Below are 22,996 nucleotides of genomic sequence, written 5' to 3'. Positions count from 1 at the left end.
TTGCTTGAAGATCTCACAGGAACACTGGAGAAAAAAAGCTGTCTAAAAAAAGTATTTCTAAAAAAATCCTGCCAGGACCGAAGATCCTAGCAAGGAATCTAGGTCCTTACTCCTAACTAGACAGAAAAAAACTGATTTGCTGTAGCAGGAAGTGAGAGGATATACCCTCTGGGACTGCCCCTAGGGTGTGGCCAGAACGTTTTCTTTCCTGTCTAGTCCTACTCCTGTAGAGGGCAGTATAAACCGAGTTGATATTAATCAAGGAGGACTACGTCTGTCAATGAGCGACAGAGAAATATGCCTTGCTATGTTATTTGATATTTAACAATTGTTTATTTCCTTCCTTATATGTTTTATATTGCATATTTTAGGGTAATAAGATTACAATCCCAACTGTATAAACCATAGTAGATATTTCTCTAAATAGCTGATTTTTGTTTTTATACATTTTATTAATCTCAGATTTAGCACATTAATTGCGATTTTAGTCTTCCGTTTTGCATGGCTTATTCTCGCTCCATCTGCAGTGAAGGGACTTTCGGAAATGCAATTCGCAGACAATTGTGGTCTGTTTATATAGAAGACTTACATATGGTTTATGCTATACCTGGAGAAAAGGTAATGTTGCTTTCATTTTGCTTTCACTTTGTTTCACTTTCATTATTGAGCTAAACATCACATTGCATTGATTGCTTGAAGTTAGTATTTTATGTAAAGTTGTTTTTGTGTCATTTCCTTTTTTGATCATTTATTGTGAATACATGTCTTGTGAATAAATATTTTTATATATTCCATACTGTAGACTGTACTCACTAAGATTGGTATATGCTTTTAAAAAGAAATTAATCAATTAAAAAGAATTCGCTACATATTGGATTTATGGAAATAAGTGGAGATTCTCCTTCCTCACAGATCTTTGCTTATTGACATAAATAGACACTGTTCTATTCAGAGCAGTATAAATATTCTGACAAAATGGAGGCACAGCGAGATATTATTAATTTCTGACTAATATATATATATATATATATATATATATATATATATTTTTTTTTTAACAAGCAGGAGCAGCAGAAGAAAGGTATTTGTAAATAAGATTTGAGAAGTTCTACCATTTTATACTGTACTAGTATATACACATTGTATCTTATCTTCTTCCTTTATATCATCTCTTTTGTACTTAAAAAGCAAAACAGGTTTAAAAAAAAAAAAAAAAAGTTTTTGTGCTGAACAACTTTCGATGACAAGATTTAACATATTACATTCATTAATAATTATTACTGTAATGCATAAAGATCCAAAAAAGTTATCTTGGTTTTAGCAAGCCCAAGGGTTCAACACACGAGGCTAAATGCCTCACCTCCTCTCTCACACCAGAGCACAAAATATTTACATATGGACCTCGGTTAAAAGAAAGCTTACCATACAGGATTCTGAGGCACCTATAGCAAGAATACATCCTAACAAATATCTTTAATGTGCAACAAATAAAGTCAGCGACCTTTAAATGCCATCACAGTCCGTTTCCATCCCATTGCCCCATGGAGGAGAGCGGGACTGTGTCTGTGTCTACTTTCCATAGCGGAGCAGATGGACCAGTCATCTGGTTGCTCAGTGGTGATTAGCAGAGAGCTGAGTAAGCAGATCCTGCATAGCAGAGGCGCCCATGTGAAAGGGGCCCAAAACTGAGTTATTCATGCCCTCCTCACCGGCACTGTGGTGACCTGGAGCTCCCTCCCAGCCGCAATCTGCTTCCGGGTACAATCATCGTCCATTTTCATTGGCTGAGCTGAGATGTTAGACCCGTGCATGCCATTCATTTATGACCCGTGCATGCTGTTCATTTATATTTGACCCATTCATTCATTTATTACCCGTTCTTAATGATCCATTCATTTATCTTTGCTTTGCTGAAATTGTACACAAAGCTTTCCATATATTCAGCATAAAGGGTGGACAGGTGGGTGGGAAACTTTAACGCAGAAGAGACATAATATGTCTCTCCTGCATTAAAAGTCCTGCCTGTTCGCTTTTTTTTATTCCCTAAAGTTACATAGTCTGGTCAAAAATAAGACAAACCCATCTAGTCCAACCAATAACTTTTCCCTAGAACCAGCCTTTTGTTTTTATCGGGGCTCTTGAGAAGAACACTGAGGCAGGGTGCTGTAATGTTTTTATGAAGCCATGTACAGCACCCTGCCGACCCCTCCACCAGTCATGATCTGCTTGCATTGCATTCCATCTTTTGTGGCTTCTGTGGAAAGGTACAATTCAGTTTACAGTAATTCATAAAATTGTCTGTAGGGTGAAGAAGTTACTGCTATTGCTGGATTGTGCAGTTATTCTCAGGGCTATATATGATGGCATTATACATAGCTTTATTATATAGTAATAAGATTACTATATAAAAAGAAAAGGCAACAACGTGTGTGCCAGATTTAGGGATGATGGCAGAGTAAAAGAGGCCAGAACAATTTGATATTAAAAAGGCCAGAAGTGACATGCTTCACTAAAATATTAAAAACAAGTTTATTATGTACATTGAAACAAACATTAAAAACTGAATTCACAATAAAAATAAAAAAAGTCCCCCCAGAATATCTCAGTATTCAGTACCATTGCATAAAATCCGCTCTGTTAAAAGTGATGAGTCCCAATCAGGACTTGCTTTAGTTCTGGAATGGAGTGTCCACCAAGGAGATAACAGCAGCAACAAAATTCTTTTCCCCTCAAATCGATAAACATTTATCACTGACAGTGAGGCACAAGATGCCGCCGGTACATCCAACATGGTGAATCGATAAGACGTAGTAATAGTTGCTCTAGATGTCTCATGTCCCACTGCAATTAGACTACTGGCGCTGTGGCTTGAAAATAGCCCGTCCTGAATCACAACGTGCTTGGAGTGTGACATTTATATATTAAAAAAAAAAAAGAAAACAACCTTGCTAAAACCAATCCAAACCATAACTGTCTCTTTTTTAAAAAAATGAATTGATTGGTAAAAATGTTGCATTTTCACAGTGTTACAATTTAGCATTCTGCATAATCCAGTCTCTCATTGCGGACACCTTGGTGTAGACGCCTGGCTTATTCCTGCGAGCACAGCCCTCTCCCCAGCTTACAATCCCAGCCAGATAAACCTTCCCGTTCAACTCCACGCTGGACAGTGGACCTCCAGAGTCACCCTGCAAAAGGCAAAGCACAACCTGTTATACTTCCTTTAAAGCGTCACCCTCACCCCTTAATATTGACATTAAGCGTGGATCACTTTTCAGAGGAGTGGCAGTCCTTGCCACATGTACAGTACAGGCGGTCCCCGGGTTACAAACAAGATAGGGACTGTAGGTCTGCTCTTAAGTTGAATTTGTTTGTAAGTTGGAACAGGTACATTTTTAAAGTGTAGTTCCAGCCAAAACATTAATTTTTAAGTTTTTTGGATAGCATAGGGAAGGGTTAACACCCCTGTAAGGTTTGTTTTGCTGTCTGTGCCCCTATTCAGAAGATTTCACCTCACTTTCAGTCTCTGTGACAATTGGATTTTGAAAATGTTTGGGTTGTTGTGGAAAAAAGGATTGGTGATAAAGCTTCAGTGGGGACACCTTTTTCCCATGAAAAAGAGTGAATTTCCCTTCCCTTCCCTTCCCTTTGCCTCCCTCTGTTTTCTAAGTAGGAGAAGTTTGCAAGTCGGAGGTTTGCAAGTCGGAGACCACCTGTACTGTGCAAAAAAGTCTTAAGCAGATGTGGATAAAGGCTGTAAATGAAGAATGCTTTCAGAAATAGAAGTGTTAAATGTTTGCTTTTATCAATTAACAAAATGGAAAGTAAATTAACAGAAGAGAAATCCAAATCAAATCGATATTTGGTGTGACTCTTTTTACCGCTCTCCAGCCCTTCGTGAACAACCCGCCTCCTGCTACAGCCAAACATTTCACATTTTGACTTATCAGTCCAGAGCACCTGCTGCCATTTTTCTGCACCCCAATTTCTGTTTTCATGCATCGTTGAGTCGCTTAGCCTTGTTTCCACATCTTATACATGAAAAAACATAGGAACTGGGGTGCAGAAAAATGGCAGCAAATGCTCTGCACCGATGAGTCAAAATGTGAAATATTTGGCTGTAGCAGGAGGCAGTTTGATGGTGAAGGGCTGGAGAGAGGTACAATAATAAGTGTCTGCAGGCAACAGTGAAGCATGGTGGAGGTTCCTTGCAAGTTTGGGGCTGCATTTCTGCAAATGGAGTTTGAGATTTGGTCAGGATCAATGGTGTCCTCAATGCTGAGAATTATCCATCATGCCATACCATTAGGCAAGCGTGTGATCGACCCCAAATTTATTTTGCAGCAGGAAAATGACCCCGAACATAGAACCAATGGTATTAAGAACTATCTTCGGTGTAAAGAACAAGAAGTCCTGGAAGTGATGGTTTGGCCCTCACAGAGCCCTGATCTCAACATCATGGAGGCTGTCTGGGATTACCTAAAGAGACACAAGGATTTGAGGCAGCCTACAGCCACATAAAATCTGTGGTTAGTTCTCCAGATTTTGTTACCCCCAAAAAATAAATAAAAGATCCTGTTCCTTTAAAGCAGGTTATACAGCACAGTGCTTGTGTTGTGTAATTTGGCCCTCTGTATTACCTAAAAAACCTGTCTAATTCTGCCAGTTTCTACCCTCCCCTCTGTAAACTGACTGCGGTATTTAATGGCTGCTGAGTCCTGACACCGTGGTCAGTTTACGTGCCTCCATCATTTGCAGCTCTCTGTCGTCCTCTGTGCTCCTCTCCCCCCTAATTGCCGGGAGAGCATCCATTTACGTCCTCCCGTGCATGAGCTGCCTGTGCACTCCCTCCAGAGAGCGTATGGCTCGCTCTGTGATCCATGAGACTCACTCCCGGCCCCTTACCACGTGATCAGCTGTCAGCCAATGACAACTGATCACGTGATGTAAACAGCAGCTGACTTTGTTACAACTTTGACCAATGTGATCATTTTGTTTGTGCTCATTAGACGTGCAGAATGGAAAAGGTGTTTAGTTTCTTTGTTTACTAATGAATTACAAATTTTCAGAACTACAGGCGGTCCCCGGGTTACAAACATGCGACTTAAAAAAATGAGAGGAAATCTACCCCTAGGAAGGGAAATGCACTCCTGTAAGAGTTCTCATGGGAAAAAGGTGTCTCCACTGAAGATTTATCACTATTCCTTGTTTCCACAACAATCCAAAATCCAAATTGTCGAAGGGGCAGAAAGTGAGGTGAAATCCTCTGAACAGGCGCACAGACAGCAAAACATTAAAGGTGTGTTAACCCTTTCCTGTGCTATCCAAAAAACTTAAATTCTTTTTTTGGCTGGAGCTACACTTACAAAGGGGACCGCCTGTATTTGAATTCGCATCAGTCGAAAATTGATTGACTGATTCAAATTGTGTGTGAAGAATAGCTGGCTGTTAAGGAGTGGGCTGGGAAGCTGGCTGCCATGTCCTTAACAATGGTTTCCTCACCGACAGCAGAATGTGAAAAAAGAATGCAGGCAATGCCGCCCCCACCCCAAAGAAGAAAAAAAAAAGAACAAAAAATTGTGGGGTCCCCCCCACAAAATCCATGCTGGGTCGATGACATCACAAGGGGGCAGTGCCACCCAGTGACTTCACCACTTGGCCCTGGTTCTTAGTGAAGAGCTGTCATACGGTGGAACTGCCAGATGGCTGGAGCCTTCGTCGGGGCCAGAGGTTTTTCTTGGGTCGGCAGTGGCGTGATCGACCATGGATCTACCCAGAGGGGACATTTTATTTTTAGAATAAAAGAATTGTCAAACTCCCTACTGTAATTTTTTTACACTTCACTTTTTTTGGCTGATGGAGTAGGGGTATGTATTTACCCCATACTCATTCACATGGGTGGAATCTGGGGCCCCCGTTAAATTTAATTTTATCTTTTTAAGTTATTGCCTTTAATATTACTTTAAGGAACTAAAATAGTTAACAAGTCAGGAAACTTGACCTTGCCTCAAATTTCAATTTAATGCAAAAACCAGGTCTAGTTCCTCTTTAGTATTGTTCCTGTATAAACTGTTGATTGTACAGATACCCACCAATGGCTGTAGCATTAAACAAGAGCTCACCTGACACGCGTCGATTCCGCCACTGACGTACCCAGCGCAGATCATACGAGAAGTTAGTTGGTCCTCCAGCAATTTATTACATTCTGTCTGATTGATGATTCGTATCTCAGCTTTCTGTAGTACAGAGGCACCAGTACCTGTGCAGATACAGAACAGGGTCAATCATCTTTACTTATGATGTTATTTCCTATCACTGAAGGCAAATACCATCAGAAAAACAAAGTTGTGGTCCTCAACTCCCATCTCTACTGCAACTCAAAACTCCATTCAGATTTTACAGGTGACACTAAAAGAACCACTTAAAGCGCTATTAAACCCTAAAGAAATGTATTATATTGCAGCTTAGCATTTCTTAGATGTGGCAACTGCATTAGGTTTATTTATTTTCCCTTTATTTTCATCTGGTGATCCATCCAGCTTGTTTTTAACTTCAACAGACCAAGCTGTCCAGCAAACGTGGCAATTAGAGGGTTGAGACAAACTATTTAAGGCTGTAAAATCTTCATCCAAAATGGAAAAAAAAAAACTCTTGCTGTCACTGCTTAAAATAGGTTGTTGAAGCTTGGCTATAATTTGTTAGTTAAATCATCCAAATCTGCGCTGAGTGGCGCTCGGAAATCAGGTATATAGTGGCATTTTATTAATAAAGCACTGGGACACTTGTCATTAGCAAACAGGGACATTTGTGTAAACATAAAGTGGCTTAAGTAGTATCTTAAGTAGCTGCAGGGGAGGGGGGGCTGTGTAATGTAAAGGGGTCCAGAGGTGCAGGGGGCTGTGTAATGTGGGGGGGGTCGGAGGTGCAGGGGGCTGTGTAATGTAGAGGGGGGGGGGGTTGGAGGTGCAGGGAGCGGGTCAGAGGAGCAGGGGGCTGTGTAATGTAGAGGGGGGGGGTCAGAGGTGCAGGGGGCTGTGTAATGTAGAAGGGGTCAGAGGTGCAGAGGGCTGTGCAATGTAGAGGGGGTCAGAGGTGCAGGGGGCTGAGTAACATTATCTTTATTAGCAGGTGAATGCAGCCCTCCATGCATTCACATACACTGAATCCAACTCTTAAGTGGAAAAAGGTTGCTGACCCCTGGCGTAGACACCCAAAGACAGGAATTGTATTACTGACCAAGAAATGACCAAGAGAAAATATAGGAAAAAGCCTAGTAAAACTAATCCAGCCACCACATTCAAGTATTAGTAAGCTGCAATATTTTGAATATTGTTTTGGGTTTAATACTGTTTCAAGGGAAATTAGGAATGTATAAAGACTTTGTAAGACCAGAACTGCATAAAAGTAATGTTCCCAGAATTACCCAAGTAGGGTGGGATTAAGACTGGATCAATCAGAAGTCATAAGGGGGGCAGGACAATTGTAAGAGGAACATTTTATGCTAAATGCCTTCTATTTTCATGGTATTTTTTCTTTCCGATTCTCCCAGAAAGAATAACATTCCCCAAGCACTTCACTATATTTTATAGTTTTCTCATTTAGGTTTCTGATATATTTTGCCAATTCTTTTGAAGTGGGTAGGGAAAACTGCCAGGGAGGGACACTCCGATCACACCGAGGAGCTTTCCTGAGGCCTTAGACTCTAACAGCCTTGCCAATCCTTCCCACATCCCACAATGCAGTGCTGATGCCTCTCAACACATCATTGAAGTATCCACAATACACACTGGGTAGTAGAATCGGGGCACACCTGAACCCCAACAGAGGATGGACAACTTGTACACTGCACTCTTCTCAGAATCATGAGCTCCTGGCATAATAGAGACAAATTAGCACGTAGCCTCCGCTTGTAACAGCCACCTTCCACAATTGCCTAGCAATAACATTTCATACAGTTCCCCCTACAGTTTAAGACCATTTAGTACATTCTAACCGTATAGAGGGAATTACTCAAACTTCTGATCAGAAAATTAAATTATACACAACAAATATTCTCAATAATGACTGACCTCCTTCGGAAAGAGCACCCCAGCCTGTCACCCATATAGATTTGCCCACCGGGAAAACATGTGTGCTCTCGGGGATGCAAATTGGTTGTATGAAATCAGTGTAGGTGACGGGACTATCCAGCTCCAGCACGGCAATATCATTGTCATATGTGAAGTCATTGAACTGTTTGTGAGCCACAATACGTTTTATCTTGCGTTTTACAGCGTCCTTGCTGCTGGTCTTTGTGGACTGATCATGTAGACCCAGATATGCTGTCCACACACTGGGGTCCGAATATCTGTAAAAAAGAGATTTAATGTGAGCAATAGGATCATGATTGACCACTATGTATATTGTGGGCAACATGGAAATTTTATTTTTTAAATAGCTTAATTTAAAGGAGAATATTTAGGCCACATTTACATAAAGCCTCACAAGTATCACTAGATTTAGAAGTGAGATTTTTTTTAAAACTTTGCATTTCATACCGTAGTAAAGATGTGTCCTGGAAGCAGTGAGCAGCGGACAGCAAGATGGTTGGGGAGACCACAGAGGCTCCACACGCGTGTCCATCCTTAATCGTCTGCAGGCTGACCTGCCACGGCCACTCGCCAATGTCAGCATTTACACCACCCACAATCCTAGTCTTCCTGCTGTAAGGGCGTTTCCCACAATCTTAAAAGGGGGGAAAAAAATAGCAACAGTTAAATTACACTAAAAATATATTTTAAATTCGATTGTAAGCTCTTTGAGGGTAGGGACTGATGTGAATGTATATGTAAAGCACTGCGTGAATTGACGACGCTATACAAGTACCTGAAATAAATTAAAAAATAATGACACTCTGGGAGTTTCCCGAGTGGAGCCAAACCAAGCTGCGCAAAAAACAAAAACACGATGCCTCTAGAACATGAAGCATAACAACTGAGAAAGGATAAATTAAGAAAATGATTGCACTGACTTCAATGTTGCTCTGGTTAAAAACATCAAAAGATATAGCAAATGTTTGCTATCTTTAGTGCATCTGTACAAAGGCCGCAATAGTACATTATATGAGAAGAACTTTATTATTTGGTTCTACTAGCATGTAGGCAACCAGACCCAAAGTAGATGGCCTTGCCATGCTCAACAGCTTTGAGAACACTGCTGCTCCTCCATCTCTGGTGGGTCATCGTTCTTCAGATCTTCTGCACTGGGAGAGAACTGTGCCTGGAAAACAGCCTGCTGACCATGGCAAGCAATGCGAACACCAGCTAGAGACCATTTACAGGCACATTGCTACTTTTTTACGTGAGTGGAATCACGGATTTCACATTTAAGTTTTTCCCATATAATGTGTTATTTCAGAATTTGATGTTTTTAAACTGAGCAACTTTGAAGTTGGTAAGGCAAGCAATTTTAAAATTGACAAATGCTCTTGTTTTTCAGATTGACTGACAGGACTTAATGCAATTTAAAAAAATGGGATTTTTGACTTACCGTAAAATCCATTTCTCTGAGGTTCATTGATGGACACAGCTCCTGATTCTTCTTAACCATTGGGTTATACTGCCCCCTACACGAGTAGGACACTAGGCAGGAAAAAGCTTGACTACGCCAATGGACAGTCCCGGGGGGGTATACACCCACTCTCAGCTATAGGCACTCAGTTTTGTTACAAGCAGTGTCAGAAGAAAGCCAACTCCACAGAGGGGTGGGTGTTGTGTCTCTCAATGAACATCAGAGAAATGGATTTTACGGTAAGTCAAAAATCCCATTTTCTCTTTCGTTCATTGACGGACACAGATCCTGATTCTTCTTAACCATTGGGACGTCCCAAAGCAGTGTTAAACATGAGGGGTGGGAAAACATCAGAAAAAAATTCCCAAGGCTAACCATAGCCAACCAGGTAACAGATCAACCATAAACAACTGGAGCTCACCTGAAAAACAATACACCCTCAAAGAGGACCAGGTTCTCTCAACAACAGCCAGCAAAACCTTGCGGCCAAAAGAAGCATCCACAGATGCCAATACAACCACTTTACTGAAAACTCTGTAAAAGTGTGCACCTACTACCAGGTGGCCGCCTTGGAAAACCTGCGTCACTAATGCTTTAAGACGCAAAGCCCAGGAGACAAGCAATGCCCAAGTAGAGTGCACCTAAACAGGGAAAGGAGGAACCTGACCCCTGATGCAATAGACCTGAACCGTCTGTCTGATCCATCTGGAAATGGTCGCATAAGAAGCGGACAACTCTTAATGAAGTCCGTCCGTGAGTGCAAATAGAGAGACTGACTTCCTAAAAGACTCCGTAGCTGCCAGGTACACCCTAATTGCCCAGACCACATCCGAGACATGCAAGGCAATTTCCTTCAGATGTTTAGGCCTGGGACACAGGGAAGACAACACAATGTCTTCATTCAAATAACAGTAATGTCCTACTCCTGTAGGGGGGCAGTATAACCCAATGGTAAAGAAGAATAAGGAGCTGTGTCCGCCAATGAACTAAAGAGAAATACAATTTACAATTAAATTTCTATCCTACACCTCCCTCACATTAGCAAGACATAAATCAATACATCACACACTCAATTACAGTACATAAATTGAATAAATACCAAAAATACAAAAAATTCCCTTTACAAATAACACCTGTTATAATAAACAGTGACCCAGGACCAACTGGCTCAATAATTATAATATTTAGGCTACGTTCACATGTGGGCGCAGCGGATCAGGGCAGAATCACCGCGATTCTGCCCGCGATCCGGAAATCATTGCAAATTGCGGGACGCCTGTGCGATGCCCGTGATTTGCAATTGCACCCCAAACGCTGTGCGATGTTGCCGCGATTTCCGCCTGTCGAAATGCGGTAACATCGCGCAAACAGAATTGCGGGACGCATGACGCCCAAAAAAGGTACAAGAGCTTCTTTTGTGAGTCATGTGTCCCGCGATTCTGTTTGCGTGATGTTACCGCAATTCGGCAGGCGGAAATAGCGGCAACATCGCATAGCGTTTGGGGTACCATTGCAAATGACGGGCATCGCACAGGCGTCCCGCGATTTGCAATGATTTACAGATTGCGGGCAGAATCGCTGTGATTCTGCCCGTGATCCGCTGCGCCCACATGTGAACGTAGCCTAAGCCTCGGTTTCCACTAGTGCGGCTACAAAGTCGTGCTACTTCTAGCACGACTTCGTAGCGAAAGTAAACCGCGGCTTCAGTTAGACTTGTCCCTCATATATAGAGGGAAGTCGCGCTCAAAAATAGTACACGATTTACTTTTGAGGTCGCGGCAACTGAAGCCGCGGCAGTGGAAACGGGCCCCATTAAAAACAATGGGTTTTGACTTGCTGTGCGACTTGACATGTGTCAAGTCGCACCGCAAGTCGCACTAGTGGAAACCGAGCCTAAATGCTTTTATAGCTCTCAAAATCAGTTTGTCCTTACCTTGATATTTGTAAACAATCCATCTGCCAGACGCAAATAATTCAAAAGCATGGTGACTAGGGTGGGACAAATTCATCAATACTTTCTCTGCTCTACATAGACAGCGGGACTTCAACTAGGGACAAAAGTTTACATCCCACAATTCCCTGAGCAGTGCGGAATATTTTACAGAGAGCAGTCTTATCCCTCACTGGCAGTTTAGGTACCTAGAACACTTTTCCTAAGTAATCTTAGGAAACCTAAGCATTGCTGAGACTTTTTAAAAGGGTTTGCATTTGTTGACCACGTTATGTTTAAATAAGAGACCTGCTCCACACGTTCACTTTTTAAAAAAAAGTGGTTCTAGATCAGTAGTGTCACAGATGACAGTGACACGACCGATCTGTGAAATGCTTTAGACCTTGGTGTTTTAAATACCCTGTTCCCCCCAAAAAAAGACCTACCCCAAAAATGAGACCCATCTCAGTTTTCTCAGGTTGCTGCATAATAAGCCCTACCCTGAAAATAAGCCCTAGTTAAAATCCTTGTAAAATCATGTAATCCACGCTGTAAAAGAACTATATAATGTCCATTGTGTGTATATGTAACATTATTGTAGAAAATACCTTATTTACAGCGCCGCTGGGCACTCATGTGACCTGCCAGAGCTCTCCACCTCCCGCCTGATGTCAGCGGCCCCTCCCTCTGCAGTGCTCAGAGCAGGGCTGGCGTCAGCGGGGATCTCGTCATCTCCCTCGATAGTGCTTGGAGAGGGAAAGAAGAGCTCCGGCGGATAATGCGAGTGCCCAGAGACGCTGTAAAATAAGGTATTTTCTACAATGTTACCTAAAGACACACACTGGACATTATATAATCCTTTTTCAGGACAGATTAAATGATTTGACAAGGACTTTAACTAGAGTTTATTTTGGGGATTACAGAGATGCTGACTCCTGAGCTGACAGGGAGAGAGAGGGGGAGAGAAGACAGGGGATACATAAGACATTCCCTGAAAATAAGCCTTAATGCATTTTTTGTAGCCAAAATTAATACCCGGGCTTATTTTCGGGGGAAACCCGGTAGCTATACATGGGAACTAAATGCACCTAAAAGAGCTTTATATCATGAGAAATGGTAGATGAGGAATTTTGCATGATGTTTCTACTGGTCTTTTTGTGGATTTTAAATGCTCTGATGAAAAGGTTAAGGACGCGTGGAATGACTTACTACAGTGCCTTGCAAAAGTATACTCCTTCCATTTCAATATTATCGCTTGCACAGGGCTCCTTGGGATGTTTAAAGCTTGGGAAATCTTTTTGTATCCAAATCCGGCTTTAAACTTCTCCACAACAGTATCTCGGACCGGCCTGGTGTGTTGTTATTCATGATGCTCTCTGTGCTTTAAACGGACCTCAGACTATCACAGTGCAGGTGCATTTATACGGAGACTTGATTACACACAAGTGGATTCTATTTATCATCATTAGTCATTTAGGTCAACATTGGATCATTCAGAGATCCTCACTGAACTTCTGGAGAGAGTTTGCTGCACAAAGTAATGGGCCATACACACTATAAGATTTTCTGAAGACTTTTTCTTTAGACTTACCAAAACCATATAATATGAGGTCAAACCTAAACATTTTCAATTTGTATTCAATCTGGCAGGCCCTTGCACTACATAGAAAAGGTAAATCTGAAGGAAATCTAACCACAAAAGTTGGATAGTGTGTATCCAGCTTAAAGGGGCTGAATAATTTTGCACGCCCAATTTTTCATTTTTTTATTTGTTAAAGTTTGAAATATCCAATAAATTTTGTTCCACTTCATGATTGTGTCCCACTTGTTGATTCTTCACAAAAAATTAGAGTTTTATATCTTTAGGTTTGAAGCCTGAAATGTGGCAAAAGGTCGCAAAGTTCAAGGGGGCCGAATACTTTCGCAAGGCACTGTACATAAGGAGTATGAATAAGATTGAGGAGGGCCATATTTATTGACCCAAGAAAGTAGTTGATGCTTGCAACTTACTTCCAGCAGAGGTAGTGGGTCCATCAACAGTTAGTGAATTTAATTATGCTTGGGACCAACATAGATCCATACTCGAACAAAAGGTTAAAATATAATAAAAGTGGCATATTTAATGGACTATTTGGTCTTTTTCTGCCTTCATTCGTTTGTATTTCTACTAAATCCAGGAGGACAATAAGCGTGCAAAATCCTTGGTTAGTTTGATGCATGTCCATATGACCCTCAGCATTTGGTGAATACTCAATTAAGCCTTGATAATATCCTGGCTGTAGGATTCTTCTGAAACCATACGAATTACCCCTAATCCATAAACAGCTTTAGCTACATATACCCTTCCTGTAAAATTTGTATTTATAGCTGGAACCAATAGAGATGCAGGATTTAACCAGTTCTGAGACATCCTATGGTGCGGAGTCATAAAAATAAGTGTCCCAGTATAAAATTATATTTTGTCAATGGATGTTGGTATGACCTTCCTAAGAACGTGTACAAAAAAAAAAAAATATTCTCTTACCGCATGAAGTCTCATCAGAGCCGTCAGTGCAGTCCGACACGCCATCACATTCTGGGTTCACCTTGTTAATACATTGGCCGTCCTTACACTTATATGTGTACGTTGTACAGCTGGTCGGCTGCGCTGGATATGGATGGAGATAAATTATGAACAAATTAGTTACAGTTAATGGCAGATTAGAGGATTACTTGTATATTTCAGGAAAGAAAAATCAAGAAAAAGAACTCAATTCAGGTCACATAAATTCCCCATAATCCTTACAGTGTATGCAAACGAAGGGAGGTGGGTTCTGTTTTGGCACAACCCTTTTAGGATCTGTGTAGTCCCACCTCCAAATTCCTATAGGATGGTTGCTATTTTTTTTCCATTAGGCAAGGATAACAAAGCTGGAAAATTTCAGTCAATTTTATGTTCCCACAAAAATATAAAATACTCAAACACCCAATTTTCTCTATCGTTCAATGACAGACGCAGCTCCATAGTCTTCTTAACCACTGGGTTATGATGCCCCCTACCGGAGTAGGACACTAGGCAGGAAAAAACGTTATCACGCATAGGGGGTAGTGCCTGCAGGCATACACCCACACACTCTGCTATAGGATTCAGTTTGTTTCTGCCTAGTTTAGGAGTAGGAACTAGTTCCCGGCTGGGACTTCGGTCTTAGCTTGTTTTTTTATTTTAAAGGGAACCTTTGTTAAAATTCAAATTTTTAAGATTGTTATTTTCCTGAGAGAACTGCAAACAGCCAGACTGGGTTTCAGACTGGATATCCTAGATCCTTTAGGGTCTCCCAGTCCGGCCAGCTAGCGTGTGCATGTTATAGCCCCAGCGCTAGGCGTCACCACGACAGAGCCCCAATGGACGGGGGCTGGCCCGCAAGTGAAACACCTCGCTGGGACGCACACGACTGGGTTTGGACGCAGCGAGTCGCAGCGTGCCCCTTGGCCGTCAGCACCCCTAACCTAAGTGGAGAGGTAGTCTTTCCAGGGTGGCGCCCACCCGAATGTTGTTGGTATGGTGAGTAGTGTCCCCCCCATAGCTCTTGCGGTCATCGGGGTGGACATGGGCCCCTCCTTGGGATGGTCAGAACTCTGGGTTCCCTTCTATTTCCCCCAGCCCCTCTAACAGTCATGGTGGCCTTTTGCCCCTACCCCCCCTCCCAGGGTTAGGTAGGAGCTGGCTTTGCCACTTGCTTCAGTAAGAGGGGGGGGTGGATGCGGTTGTTGCTGACCGGGCTGTCCGGATTGCATACGGGGGTTCCCGGCCCCCTGGGGGTTAGTGACTGGGGCAGGATGTCCCTGCGATGGTTATAGGCTTGGGGGGAGCGGATGTTTCTTCATCCGCGGGTCTGCACCTCACGTGTCTGGTTTGGGCCGAAAATTTAGTCAGTGGCTTTGCAGCCTACTTGCGGCTGGGAGGGTTACCTGAACCGAGCTGACCGAGATGAGGTGCCTGACCAAGCTGACCGGCGGATGCCTCACGCAGCCCAATCGGGCCAAAAATTGAGGTCGTCACTTGGGGCTTACTTGCGGCTAATAAGGCTGTCTGAATGACTGACCAAGCTGTCCGGGCAACTGACCAGGCTGTTGGAGCTCCCAACTGAGCTGTCTAAGCTGTTGATCAAGCTGACAGATCTGACGGCGGACTCGCGACCAGATCGGGCCCCAAATTTAGTCCACAGCTTTGCGGCCTACTCGCAGGTGGCTGTCCGAGCTGCTGACCAAGCTGTTGACCAGGCTGTTTGAGCTGCTGACCGGGGTGATAGAGCAGCACATGGGCGTCCGCCCTCCCACCCCCAGGGTGGTGGACATATGGACTGCCTGGCGCCCCCCTTGAACTGAGGGGCGCCGTGGGGGAAATGTTGTCCTTTTATGTAATTTATGGTGGGCGACCCTTAGGTCTAATAGGGGTCTTTTTGTGGAACTTTAGCCGGCGCCTCCTTGCGGGATTGTGGTCGGCGACCTCCCCTGCTTATGTTCTCAGGGTGAGCTTAGCATATAGCGACTCTACTCGGACTTTGGGTGCTCTGCGGTGAGGATTCCTTTTTTTTTACTGCGCATGCAAGGGTGCTGGTGGATGCACTGATTGTATCAGTGCAGAACGCCCCCAGGGTCTTCAGGGGCCCGCAGATCCCCTAAAAGCAGTAAAAGGTACTCACTTTTCCCGCCTACTGTGACAAAAAAGGAGTCAGTGGAGTTGTTCTGAACGCAATAATGGTAACCATGCATGGTGTGGCTAAAAAGCTTGTCTGTTGACCAGGCTTCTTAAAAGGCTCTATCAGATCTCCCCTTTACGGGGGACCGCCTATTTGGGTCTTTGTTGGATGAACTGATTGTAACAGATCCCCAATACTTGGACCAAGTATTTCTGTCTTAAGTCCCCAGAATCTCACGTGATGCAGTGACCTGGTCCCTCAATTCCCCCCCAAACATCAGCCTCCAGCTTGATGAAGGGTAAAACAAATGACACTTTATTCACCAACTCAACTTCCAATATATATCCAGTTTTAGGAGCTTGATTACATCATGCAAATGTATTGTATACAGAACATAATTAAAATACCTGGCCATCTGGACAGACACAGGTGAATGACATTGCAACATTATCATAATTAATTCAACAAACAACTAGCCCAAAACATAGCCAAATGCACATTCCTAGACGCTTGAACACACCTCACCTCTAAACAGATGAAAGCAGAAGACATAGGCTCCCAGACTGCACGTCTCCACCTTCAACACACCTTATTATAACTGTCAATACACATCCCCACAGTGGACGTTATTAGCATCTCTTTAGACCTCAATGTGTGAAGAAGTCCTCTGCTGCAACAGGCAGCTTTAGGCCTGTAACATTGATCCCAGTCTGAGTCTGTATCTTGGGGTGACATGGATTTGAGTCCAAAGCAACACTACTCCCATTGTCCCCCAGCATATACCCCCACACAGAGGTGCACTCTCCTAGAAGCCAGGGCCCATAGTCCGTGGGCAGGAGGCTGGCCTCCACACTCCTCCAGTAGCCCGTGGCGAACGTTCCAGCAAATGGGCGTTCGTCACATATCTCCCTCCTCCTGGGGAGACTAACCGGACCCCAGACCTCCAACTGGTTTGGGTCGGTGTTAGTCTGGTGTCTTTTGCCAGACTGTGCCATGCTCCAGAGGGCCTCCTGCCCTATGTCCCAATTATAATATCCGGGGTCTTCCTGGGCAGGGCACCAGCTATAATCCACTCCACAGGCATTCATTCCATTGTTGCTGGAGGGGCAAAATCAGGATGGCATGGGCCCCCAAACTAGGGGGTTGGGGATCTGGGCCGATTGCCCAGCATCTCTTTAATCCAGGGGTGGACGCCACGGCCCCATCCACCCCTTCCATGCCAAAAGCTGCATGGACTGGTGGGCAGATACCAGTGGGGTTCTGCCCGGCTGCTAGCTCTTCCGCTGGGTAGGCACTTACAATCGCCTCTCCCAGGAATGCTGGCTGGTCCTGGGTAGTGGGCACGACCATCTCCACCCCCAGTGCTGTTGGCTGCTGCTGGGATGAGGGGCCTACAATCGCCTCTCCTGGTAACGCTGGCTGGTGCTGGGTAGTGGGCATGGCAATCTCCACCCCCAGTGCTGTTGGCTGCTGCTGGGATGAGGGAACTGCAATTGCCTCTCCTGGTAATGCTGGCTGCTCCTGGGTAGTGGGCACGACCATCTCCACCCCCAGTGCTGTTGGCTGCTGCTGGGACGAGGGACCTACAATCGCCTCTCCCGGTATCGCTGGCTGGTCCTGGGTAGTGGGCACGACCATCTCCACCCCCAGGGCTGTGGGTTGCTGCTGGACCAAGTCTAGGAGGCGTTGGTAGTCCTGTTCCAACCCCCACTCGATCATAACAAGGTAGATGAGGTCTAGTCTCTGCTCCAACAACTGGGCTGGTAGCATTCTTCTCCGGTAATAATAAATAGCCCAGAACCGCGACATCGCAGGACTGCCAAAATCATCCTCCTCCATGGCCTTCCACAACAGGCCTGGGCCATCATAGCCGCCCCCCCCCCCCCTCTCTGGTTGAATGACTTCTGCCAACCAAGGGTCTCGGACTGCGTACAACCATAGTGCCCGGTACGAGTTGTCCAGCATAATTTCTCTCTGAACCAGGCACTCAAGGTGCCTTTCCCACTGCATCAAGGGTTGTTCTCCCAGGATAAAGATCCGTTGGCTCACTTGTTTCTGCCAGCGTTGTGCTGTACTTGGAAGCTTCTCTTTCCGTCGAAGCTGTGCTATCTCCATGGACTCCAGCCAGAGTTCTTGCATTACATATTTTCTCCAGTTCCCCTTGTCCTTGGCTGACATATGGCCCTGTTCCTTTGCCAGTATGTCTTGTAGTCTCCGCTGGAACTCCACCTCATATGGGGACACTGCCCGGGGGCTAGCTCGCTCCATCTCCTGAGTTCCTCCTTAGACCGAGATGCTGCTGGGCTCCTCACTGCATTCCTGGTTTGGGATCTATTCAGAGAAGAATCCCACCACTTGCTACCAGTGTAACAGATCCCCAATACTTGGACCAAGTATTTCTGTCTTAAGTCCCCACAATCTCACGTGATGCAGTGACCTGGCCCCCCAATCCCCCCCCCCCCCCCCAAACATCAGCCTCCAGCTTGATGAAGGGTAAAACCAATAACACTTTATTCACCAACTCAACTTCCAATATATATCCAGTTTTAGGAGCTTGATTACATCATGCAAATGTATTGTATACAGAACATAATTTACATACCTGGCCATCTGGACAGACACAGGTGAATGACATTGCAACATTATCATAATTAATTCAACAACCAACTAGCCCAAAACATACCCGAATACACATTCTTAGAAGCTTGAACACACCTCACCTCTAAACAGATGAAAGCAGAAGACATAGGCTCCCAGACTGCATGTCTCCACCTTCAACACACCTTATTATAACTGTCAATACACATCCCCACAGTAAACGTCATTAGCATCTCTTTAGACCTCAATGTGTGGAGAAGTCCTCTGCTGCAACAAACAGCTTTAGGCCTGTAACATTGATCCCAGTCTGAGTCTGTATCTTGGGGTGACATGGATTCGAGTCCAAAGCAACACTACTCCCATTGTCCCCCAGCATATACCCCCACACAGAGGTGCACTCCCCTACAAGCCAGGGCCCATAGTCCGTGGGCAGGAGGCTGGCCTCCACACTCCTCCAGTAGCCTGTGGCGAACGTTCCAGCAAATGGGCATTCGTCTCACTGATCAAAGGACTCACAGGTGGGAAAAAGTACTCATCTACCTCTATCCACTGAGGGCAACTCACAGCGTAATAGACGGGGCCCTTATTTTTTGGCATGCAGGAGAAAGGACCTAAGCCATTTAGGTCATCTGGGGGTTCCAAGAAGATGTGGTCGGGTAAGCCAAGCACAGGCCCCTCCAGATCTGCAGACAAATCTCTGTCTGCATTAAGGGACACCCACACCCCTATCTGGGGTGGGGGGACAACTTTGTTTTCTGTCCGGAACCAGGGATCTTCTTGATTCAGGACAAATGGGCCCACGTGCTGCTCCGATCGGGTTACAAGATCAAATTCAGGTCCTGACTGTCGGACAGATTCTTCCCCTCCAATCTACGCCTATCTTCAGATCGGTTAAGGGATCTACGAGAGCGGTACAAGATCTGCTGTCGCAAAGGGTGATTGCACCAGTTCCCTCTCGGAAAAGCTTTCAAGGGTTTTATTCAAACCTGTTTACTATTCCCAGGAAAGAAGGGAAAGTGCATCCAATTCTGGACCTCAAGGCTCTGAATCGCTTTGAGCGGGTACAGAGGTTTCAAAAATGGAGTCCATTCGCACGGTAGTGGTGTTCCTACACCAAAGGGACTTTTTGGCCTCTATCGATATCGAGTACGCATATCTGCACATCCATATTTACGCTGGACACCAGCGTTTTCATCGCTTCGCTGTAGGAGAGGAACATTATCAATTTGTGGCGTTACCCTTTGGTCTAGCCTCCGCCCCCAGGGTATTCACCAACGTGTTGGCTCCGGTATTGGCATTACTGTGACAGCGGGGGATTGCGATACTAGGGTATCTGGACGATTTCCTCTTAAGAGCAGACTCCCACTCTGGTAGGTGATCTGTCCATCACTGTACGGCTTCTCTGCAAGAGTTTGGTTGGACCATCAATTTCAAAAAATCTGCTCTGGTCCCAGCCTCCAAAATGGTTTATTTGGGACTGACTCTGGACTCAGCCTCTGCGAGGGTGTTTCTTCCCCCAGGAAAAGCTGCAAAAGGGCGATTCGGATGTGGTTATCCAGCACTCTGGCCTCATTGAGGACTTGCATGCGAGCTCTAGGCCTGATGACGTCTACGTTCGGGGCGGTTTCGTTTGCTCAGTTCCACAGGGCACCTCTGCAAAGGGGTGTTCTTGTCAAGTGGAACAAGGATCCAAAATATTTGGGCAATCCGATTCGGTTGAGTCAAAACACAAGAAGTGCTCCTCTGTGATGGTTCCATTCCATGGCCCTGCCTTCCATTGTATTGGACCTGGGTGTCCACAGATGCCAGCCTGTCCGGCTGGGGTGCGAGGGAAATACTTGGAAAGCTGTGCCTCCAGAGTTACGATCAATATTCTGGAACTCAGAGCGATAAAGCTTTGCTTGAGTCACTGGAAAAATCTGCAGGGTTGTCCAGTTCGGATTCAGATAATGCAACGGCTGTGGTTTATGTCAATCATCAAGGGGGCCATCAAGGGGGCCACCAAGAGTGTCCTGGCAGCCCGGGAGGTGGCTGAGACTAATATGGGCAGAGAATTTTGTTCCAGCCCTCTCTGCGGTGCATATACCAGGAGAGGAGAACTGGCAGGGGGGATTACTTGAGTCGTTGGGTATGTAAAGAGAGAGCTGCGCTAAACTGATATGCCTGCTATGTAAACAGGATATACAAACCACCTATACTAGAATAGACCAGTATATACCATATCAATCAAATATAGATGGTAACCATTAGATTGATGCAATAATGAATACAAAAGTCCATCAAATATAAAAAGTCCAAAAGGGATGGTTGAGCAAAGGTGTCCAGTGTGAAAAGGAAATCCTTCACCGCTATTGTGTGCACATATCCACAATCCGTGCCGCATGCATAGGTCTCACACCAGGCTTACCAGAGCTCAATAGGAAATGAGCATATCACACACTCCATCCACTGTGCAAACTGGCCGATACCAGAGGGACCCAATCAGCGTAGCAGGAAAGCCTCACTATGTTGCTGCCTCTACCTCCACGATACAAATGCTCCAAATGGATGCAATCAGCCCACAGCGATCCACGAACCCAGTGAAGGAAGGGGAGCACAATAGCGTAGTATGTATAGGCAGTTTATTAAAGTAACGGTTAAAAACACTTACATAAACGCCGGAATACAAGCGCTTGTAACATAATACTCCGCTGCCGCCCAACTTCCGGGTTGCGTCGTGGTGACGTCAGCACGCCTTCCCTACGCGTTTCGTGATACCTCACGTCTTCCTGGGGATGCGGGTGGCGCGCTGACGCACCACTTAAATAGTAAACAGCGAAACAAAAAAACCGCCTACCTCTGTGTCACCCGAAGCAAGTACCGCCATCTTGACTGAGGGAACTGCCAGACCATCGGGAGCCCCAACAGACAAGACAAATGGGTCATAGCTGAAAATTCAAAGCGGCCGAATCTCAAAGCGGGAGACACCGAGAGAAGCCACCCCGCTTAAATTACAAACCCACATGTTATAAATCATATTTAAAAACAAGTATCGGATTACCCATGATGCTGCACAAATAATTGAATAAAGGCAGACAAGGTATCAAATACACGTTAAACGGATGTATGGACACCGCGCTAACAGGTGACAACCCGGAAGCCAGTTCCACCATCTTGGGTCCTGGAGGGCATAATAAATTCATGCTTAAATTCGGCAAAGAGACTAATAAGCACAATGCCATTAAAAGTAAGAGTCACCAGATGACATGGTAACTTCAATAAATAAATACAAAAAACCTCATGTGCAAAACATACCAAAGTGCTGATAAAAAATAATAATAAATAAATATAAAACATATGAAATTTTATATCAGGGGCATAAGGTGTTTATACCCCAGAGCATACTAGTAATAACCAGTGTGCAATGTATAAATAAACCACTATAAAATTAAAAAAAGACGTAGGCTTAAACTACACTGCATGTATTAAGAGAAGGCCAATATAATATGAGGCAAAAAGACCTAGCTAAATTGCAGCATCATAGATAAACGATATCCATTATTCAATTGGCATAAATACATAAATATATAGGATATTCCGTCATATTAAAAAATATATTATATATATATATATATATATATATATATATATATATATATATAATACAGTAAAAAGGAGAGGAAGCTAAAAAAGCTGACCTCCTCACAATGAAGCATCCTATCACTAATAATGCAGGTATGTGCTGGATCCCTGCAGAACAGAGACACGGACGGGAAGCATTCATGAATTATCAATAAATGCATTCACGTCCGTGTCAATGTTAAGACCAAAAGGGGTGAAGGTCCTGATCTTGTAGATCCAAGACATCTCTAGCCTCGAAAGCCCTCTCTCAAAAGGCTCCCCTCTCCAATGGGGAGAGAATTTATCAATACCAACAAAAATTGTGCCTCGGGGATCTTTGTTATGCTTGACGCGATAATGGTTGGAAACGGAATGTTTCCTGAAGCCCTTCTTGATATTTGCTATGTGTCCATTGCAGCGAATAAAAAACGCTCTCTTGGTCCTGCCAATGTATTGCAGGCCACACGGACACTGCAACAAATATACTACACCTGTTGTTGAACAAGCGATACAAGGCTTGATGGGGAATTTGATGCCCAAACTCGTAGACAGAATTTCTCTAGTGTTCCTCTGCTTACACGCATTATAAGAACACGTCTGACAGCGGTTGCATTTGTAATAACCCTTAAGCTGGTTAAAG

General features: G+C 44.3%; 1 protein-coding gene across 1 annotated transcript in view; it reads right to left on the bottom strand.

Moving 5' to 3' along the window:
* Window positions 1-2,946: 2,946 nt before the first annotated feature.
* Window positions 2,947-22,996, bottom strand: part of ST14 (ST14 transmembrane serine protease matriptase) — an 87,983-nt gene continuing 67,933 nt past the window's right edge. The window contains exons 15-19 of the mRNA XM_082273865.1: window positions 14,004-14,126; window positions 8,538-8,724; window positions 8,070-8,347; window positions 6,123-6,259; window positions 2,947-3,188 (exon numbers count right to left, since the gene is read on the bottom strand). Of these exons, the coding sequence (XP_082129991.1) occupies window positions 3,027-3,188; window positions 6,123-6,259; window positions 8,070-8,347; window positions 8,538-8,724; window positions 14,004-14,126 (887 nt within the window). The 3' untranslated portion in view covers window positions 2,947-3,026. The remainder of the gene's footprint in view (window positions 3,189-6,122; window positions 6,260-8,069; window positions 8,348-8,537; window positions 8,725-14,003; window positions 14,127-22,996) is intronic.

This window comes from Pelophylax lessonae (genome assembly GCF_965119305.1).
Source record: "Pelophylax lessonae genome assembly, chromosome: 12".
Classification (NCBI taxonomy): domain Eukaryota; kingdom Metazoa; phylum Chordata; class Amphibia; order Anura; family Ranidae; genus Pelophylax; species Pelophylax lessonae.
This window is presented reverse-complemented; position numbering and strand designations above follow the sequence as displayed.